The 7621-nt window shown below is 44.0% G+C and overlaps 1 protein-coding gene across 1 annotated transcript in view; it reads right to left on the bottom strand.

Annotated features, from left to right (window-relative positions):
* Positions 1-6709, bottom strand: part of SEL1L (SEL1L adaptor subunit of ERAD E3 ubiquitin ligase) — a 48050-nt gene extending 41341 nt beyond the window's left edge. The window contains exon 1 of the mRNA XM_054025022.1: positions 6594-6709. Within this exon, the coding sequence (XP_053880997.1) occupies positions 6594-6666 (73 nt within the window). The 5' untranslated portion in view covers positions 6667-6709. The remainder of the gene's footprint in view (positions 1-6593) is intronic.
* Positions 6710-7621: the final 912 nt, after the last annotated feature.

A 7621-nucleotide genomic window follows, 5' to 3' on the forward strand; every position in this document is an offset into this window, starting at 1 on the left:
CAGCTCTAAGTTAACAGGCTGCAGGTATAACACAGTTAAAAGGCTGTTACACAGATGTTCTTTCCAAACCAGACTGCTAAAAAAAAGGCAAAGTTAATTTATTTAGCTGTACTGGGCCCTTAAATGATTTTCCAGTTAAATTAGGTGGACTAACTTGCAGTGATAATCGATAATGCAAACAGCAAAGGGATCATTTACAGACCTACAATTCTTAACACAGAACTGCTGAACAGTACATGGACATTACAGTTATAATTAAAAGCATGCCTACTTTTAGACAGAATTAAAAACGATCTTTTGGAGGTGTTAATGAGGGGCTAGTGGTAGGTCACTGTTGGAAATAAGAGGGAATTATTAACCAATGTTTGCCCATTGAATAGAATCACAGACATTATAATGTTTATGCACTTGCCAAACAGTGATTAGAGCTAATTGTTCATTTGCTTTTCTAAATGCAAATCCAAGCTCAGAAAAAGTGGGTCACTTACCATTTGCTGGATCTGTTTGAAGGGTTGCCTAGTGCTATAGATGCTAATTCTGAAAGGGCTGATTGGAAATTAATCCTACCATTTTTTAAGCAAATGGAGGGATAGTGCAGATTATTAAAAGGTAATGAGCCGACAATACAAGACAAACAGAACATTTTAGTTAGAAATTTAATGCAAAATTTCATCAGCCCTGAACCTTCTTGTACCCCAAATGAAATTTTACCGACTTAAGTATGAGGCATTTCATGAGGATTAATTATTTGTTTTGCCACTTCTTTTAAGCACTCACACGCTCAAGTCAACCCAACCTATTAATGACGGAGGACTGATAGTACACACTATTCACATTAGAAGTACCTCTAGGAACAAGGACAGGGTAAGATTTTTTAGTATTTTGTGTGAGGAACCAGAAATTAGGAAAAAAGTTGTGCAGTGCTGGCCACCTAAGGGTAAACCACCACCAGAGGTCAGACAGGTTTAGCCCAGACTCCAGAAGAAAAAAAAAAAAAAAAAAAAAAAAAAAAAGGACAACTCAGGTGTCAATGTGCAAAGCTGTGGAAGAGAGTCAGCAACAGCAGAGAAATTCCGCAAGGTTTAGTCTAGAAACGCATTAAAATTACAGGTTAAGATGGCCACTCATCCTTTGGAAATAGCCAGAGATCTAGTAGTGCCATAAGGAATCTGCTAAAGCCTCATGAATGGCCCAACTTATCTCTGAGAATTAAGTTTTTCCATCCAGATTTTTGTAAATGCTCCAAATTCTGAACAATACCACACAACCCAATCAATACCCAAGATATTTCAGTAATGGACCATCAGTGCAGGGCTGTGTGTGTTTTTATTAACTTGGGAACATTTCCTTCATTTTTGGGGGGTAATTGATTGTTTACACTTTGGAATAGAATTTGGCCTTTACTTATTTAAGAAAAAAAGAGAGGATAAACAAACATGAAACATTAAAAAAAATGACTTTCCTCACATAGATACATTTTTCTGACTATGCCAAATTTTGACACAAAATGCACTTCAGGTAAGAGACACCTGAACCAAGTTTGTACACAATGCATGCTTATTACAGCCAATCACAAGGCATGCAGTGATTCAGTAACTGTCACTTCAGGCTGTTGCCTCAGCAAGATTAGTTTCAAATTGTCCTACTCAGTTATTTGTCCCACCACTATTCCATTAGTGCACTGCAAAAACTGTAGTCAGTCAGTATTAGTCCTCTTATGGTAACATTCAAGGTTTCTTCAAACTCCTTTCGAACTACTGGCTGAACTTCTCCAAAGCTACCTCTACAGCGGTCCCCTTCTATAAATTAAGATCTGGGGCTTAGGAACTTTGAGGGAATATTTATTTTTGTATGAACAGACTTCAGCATACCACTTCCCACTCAAGTCAGCCTGTACGAGCACAGCATAGCAGCAAGAACACCTCCTCTATCAGACAGGATGGAAAATACCTGGGGGCGGGGAGGGGGAGAGAAGGAGAGACACAAAAATCCCACAAACAAGCCAGGAATCAAACTTGCATCCTCAGCATAACTAGTGCAGGACACAGCCTCAAATCAGACCAGCAACAGTTATATGCAACAACAAAAGAATAAAGGATAAAATTTTAGGCGACAGTTATTTGGTTTTGAGATTTTAGTGAAAAGGAATGAAGCAGGAAAAAACATTATTCTGATGGCTCACAAATACCAGAACACCTTGAAGTACAACTGAAACATTTCCAATATGTAACAATAGCAAATGATGTGAAACCTGAATGTGTGTGCAAGTACAAACATAAACAGTAAATAAATAAATACATAAATACTCTTCCCATAAACCCATGGTTCTATTAAACCTTCATAATTAAGAATCAGATTTCTTTTATCCCTGCTTAACCCATCTAAGTGTTCTCACTGGAGGACTGTCAACATATTACATAGAAAGAATATGATTAAAAACAAATGGATAGCATTAGCAAGTACAATACTGTGACTGAAGTGGTGGGTAAAAAACAACAGCCAGAACTGTATATGAAGGTCTGCAGAAACACATCTCTAGACTCAGCAATTTCAGCATTTGTATTTTACACAGACTTTTTTTGGAAGCCACTTATGAAGCCAAAATAATGAAATATCATGCCTTCCCTTAGTACTTCCACAATCTGGGAACTGATTTGTTGCAGGAAGATCAGTAATACCTGGTCAAGATTTATTTCTGACTCTTTGAGACATGAAATAAACCAACACATCAACACAGGTATTATACTCCATAAACATACCCAGAAGAACCCAAAAAAGTCAACAAAGGAGGGAATGATTTGGAACAGTCTTTTTCAAGACCCCACTAAATAATTGTTTAGATATCGCCATACCAGATCTCCATACCCAATACAGATTAAACAAAAATAAGCCTCTCTCTACATCAAATAGCAGCGGGGAGTCCCAACACCACCAGAGACTGCAAACTCTAACAACAAGTGGTGTGTACAGAACCTCAACCAAAATGGTAGATATAATCCTTGCCACATCTTCCAGTTGCTTCCCCTGATTTACTAGCATCTCATCAATTTTATCTGGATTGAGCTTCATCAAGAGAGTCCTCATGTAAAGCACACTCTCTAGCAAACAAATTTACATCTTATTCTATAAACAGATGGTGAGGCTCATTCATTTGAGGCCTAACACTTTTCTTGGCTTAACAGCAAGCATGAAAGTCTCCAATAAATTACTGATTTGAGCAAAGTTTAAGATTTTCATTAAATTAAGATTTCAAACTAGGATTACAAGTCTTGGTTACAAGACCAAAGACAGTACTTGATAAGCTATGTACCCAAATAGAAACCTTATCAAAAACTCTTGAATCCAGACAATTAAATTGTAGATTCAAGAATTTGAATTTGAGGTTTCTCAGAAATCATTTTTCCACAACCCAGATGATTTAGGATTAGCCTCCAGAAGTTATGGGTGAGTATTTAGGAATTCAAATATCCACTTGGGAGGCCTGCTCCAAGCGTAAAACAACTGAGTTAGTATTCAACACCAAGCCTCTAGGCTTGTACTGGACCCTGTCAAAGAATGTTTCAGGTACCAATTTTTTTGCAGGATATCAGATAATCCAATAATAACAATCACAAGCCAGAACCAGTTCACAAAATAACCTTCTAAAGCAAATGTTAGTTAAGAAATGCCTTTCCAGGATCACAGTGGCTGCCAAAAATCATTATGGTACATTCAAAGCTGTATCTAGCTGTGGACATGATGACCATTCCAATTTTTAGCCATAGCAACCCCTTAGCAATACCTAATAAACCAAATACATATTACCTATGCATTTTATTATAGATGTTTGTACCTAATTTAAGCATCTGAAAATTATAATTTGATGACAGCATCAAACTCTGCAATACATAATACACAGGTGAATGTGTGTTCCAAGTCCCACTCTGTGCTGATCCACAGAGGATATGAGTTGTTACAGCCCTCAGCTACAGAGCGTTGGCTGTTTAGCTGTTCTTGCTCTTAGCTCTGGATGTCCCCAGATCTATCCCCAGTATTTCAGCCAAGAGGGCGGCCAACAGACATACATAGTGCCATGTGTTTTAAATATACCCTATTGTTGAGGATATTCATTATACCTTCAATATACTCATGATTTAATTTTGTATTAAAAAAACCCTTGAGTACTAGGTTTAAAGTTCAACTACCAGGATATCACACTCAGAGAACACAGCCCTGTCAAAAAAATTACATGCTGCATATCAGCCATGCTAATCACATGCAGTTAAATATCCTGCATGTACAACTGACTGATTCATATGTGGTGGGATGAGACCAGTTTTCATTTTTAATTTCTTTATAAGCACTCTGAGAAGTGGTAGATAGCAAGTGTATTGGGTAAGTGGGGTTATGTTATCTTTTTGGCTTCAGAGAGCTAGATGCTTCTGTACTACACTTTGGGAAACACGCAGGTGGCCAATTATATTATCTACAAAAGCTGTGACAACAGTATTTGAGATCCAAGTTGTCCTTGAACAAGGCAACCTTAATTTTTTAACCCTCTAGCTCAGGGATGGCCAACCTAAGCCTGAGAAGGAGCCAGAATTTACCAATGTACATTGCCAAAGAGTCACAGTAATACGTCAGCAGCCTCCCATCAGCTCTCCCACCCCGCTCCCAGCACCTCCCGCCCACCGGCAGCCCTGCCAATCAGCACCTCCACCTCCCAATCAGATCAGCTGTTTTGTGTTTTGAGGCATGCAGGAGGTTCTGGGAGGGAGGGGGAAGGAGCGAGGGCATGGCAGGGTCAGGGGAGGGGGCAGGGCCTGTGGCAGAGCCAGAGGTTGAGCAGTGAGCACCCCCCGGCACATTGGAAAGTTGGCGGCTGCAGCTCCAGCCCCGGAGTCGGTTCCTATACAAGGAGCCACATATTAACTTCTGAAGAGCCGCATGTGGCTCCGAAGCCACAGGTTGGCCACCCCTGCACTAACTGGTAGCATATGCAAAAGACAACAAGTCTAGGACTTGTTTACCAAAAACCTATCAGACTGACTGTGAGGTCATATTCTTGAGTGACACCTTCCAAGATCACAAATCTTCCAAAAGAGCCCCCGTTTGGAGGGATCTTTTCCCCATAAAGTTCAGGTGAAGCCGTCTTTGCCTACATCTACAATACGGCCATTACAGTGGAACAGCTGTACTGCTACAACTGTGCTGGTATAAGGTCTCCCGTGTAGCTGTTCTATGCCGGCATAATTAAACCACCCCTAACAATTTCCGGTAGCTATGTCAGCAGGAGATCATTTCCTACCGACATAGCGCTGTCCACACCGGTGCTTTTGTCAATCAGGGTGTGTGTTTTTTCACCCCCCTGTCCAACAAAAGTTTTACCAACAAAAGTGTTATTGCAGTCATAGCCTCCGTAGCCAAAGCTAACATCCTTTGAAGCATCTGTATGTAAAAACATGGGATGTTTGTGTGAACTGGAGGCTGAGAGGATGTGAAAGAGACAAATTAAACAATGTAATCAACAAGAAATAAGTATTTGGAATGACATAACTAAGCACTGTGGCTGTATTATGCACACTTACAACACTAGAGATGTTTTATTAACAGAAGAAACTCCAGCACTGCTTACTGAGTAAGGACATGTCTAAATTAGGGAAAAGGGTATTTTAATAAAAAAAAATATATATAGCACATTTTGGTTACAAGGTGTTTAAAAATGTTGGCACTCAGTGTGGACAATGCTTAACACCTTCCATGATCCCCCTTAACAGCACTTTGCAAACATACTTAAAAAATAAACACACCTTTTTTCTACTCTACATAAGACTTAACAGATTTGGGGCAGTTGATGTGTTAACTGAAGCATGATGTTTTTCAGTCCTTCCCTAAAACAGTTTACCAAAACAGACAAGTCCCTCACCAGCAGCAAACCAGAGTCAGAAGGCTAGAAGGTGTTGACATGTGATTCCCCCTGATGCTACACCAAAAGTTAGGTCAGTCACCTTACTGTTACCCATCCCCCTTCCCCTCCCCATCAGAGCACCCCATCCATCCTGCTGTCACCTATACCCCAACATCCCAACACCCCCTTCCCACCTTACCCCAGACTACAACCATCGCTGGGTCAGCCACCCTGCTGTCCCCCATCCTCCCACCATCCCAACAGTCTCCCCACCTGATCCTACACCACCCCATCCACCCCGCCGTCACTCATCCCCCACCATCCCGACACGCCCTCTCCAACTGAGCCCACACCGCCCGTCCCCCCAAATCCCACCCTCACTTAACCCCACACGCACCTATCACTGGATCAGCCACCCCGCTGTTTCCAGCCACCCCCACCCCGACGCGCCCACTCGCTTCCTCTCACCACGCCCGTTCCCGTGTCGCCGAGCCACGAGTTCCCCGAAGCCTCACGCGCTACTGCCACCCCAGTGCCCCCATCCCCGCGCCACCCTCCCCCCAGCTCTCCCCCAAGGCCGGCACCTCGCGCTGCCGTCCCGGAGGGGTGGCTACCCCACGCGCAGGGAGGCGGTGGAGAGACGAGCCCCTTGCCCCGCCCGGGAGAAGGACGTGGGGGTTACACCCTCGGGGCCCTAAATACTGACCAGCGGTGGCTAGGCCACAGCTCAACAGCGCCGCGGCGCAGAGTAGCAACGCCAGCCGCTTCCGCACATCCATCGCAAGGCTCCTGTGAGGCGACAACGCCGCCGAGGAGCCCCAAGTCCGGCTTCTCCACCCCGCCCACTGCCTTGAGGGGGCCAATCACGCCACACCAGCTCTACGACAACAACCAATTACTGTGGACCGCTCACAGCGCGGGCGGCCCATTGGACGATGGCTTCTCCGACATGGCCCACTCGGATTGGCTGAGCACATTATTTACTGACGGATACCTTCGCCCAGCCAACTGAATCTCAAGAAGGGAAGCGCAACCCCGACAGCGTCGGCCCAGGGAGATCAAATGTCCGGACTACAATACCCAGAATGCATTACGGGCCCATCACCACAATACCCACAAGGCATGGCGAAGAGTGCGTCATACATCAGCTGAGGCGGCCGGTGTTAGGAGTCGAGTTCTAATTCACCCTTAACCGTGGGATGGAACAGCTTTGTGCTCCCTCCGCGGGGGGTGGGGTGAGGTGCAAATAAGAGCTGGTGGGTCCCAACAGTCCTGTATTATAAGCGACGTCCCTTGTCCCCTACTAAATCTTCAGCACGGGAGGCCTTTTAGCCCACGTTTCAACAGGAGGGGGCCAGTACTCACAGGTGCATCTTCTTTCCACTCGTCTCCTCTCCTCCCCTCTGTGCTGCGGAGGGAAAGCTGCCGATTGTGGTTGGACGTCTTTTCGGGAGGTTGCATCACATGACATAATCTTTAAAATTAAAGGAGAGATCCTAGAACTGGAAGGGACCTTGAAAGGTCATCAAGTCCAGCCCCCTACCTTCACTAGCAGGACCAAGTGCTGATTTTGCCCCAGATCCCTAAGTGGCCCCCTCAAGGATTGAACTCACAACCCTGGGTTTAATAGGCCAATGCTCAAATCACTGAGCACATCCTTCAGCCCATGCCACTTCCCACAGCCCCCATTGGCCTGGAATGGTGAACCACGGCCAGTGGGAGCTGTGATCAGCC

This window comes from Malaclemys terrapin, chromosome 4, assembly GCF_027887155.1.
Source record: "Malaclemys terrapin pileata isolate rMalTer1 chromosome 4, rMalTer1.hap1, whole genome shotgun sequence".
NCBI classification, from domain to species: Eukaryota; Metazoa; Chordata; order Testudines; family Emydidae; genus Malaclemys; species Malaclemys terrapin.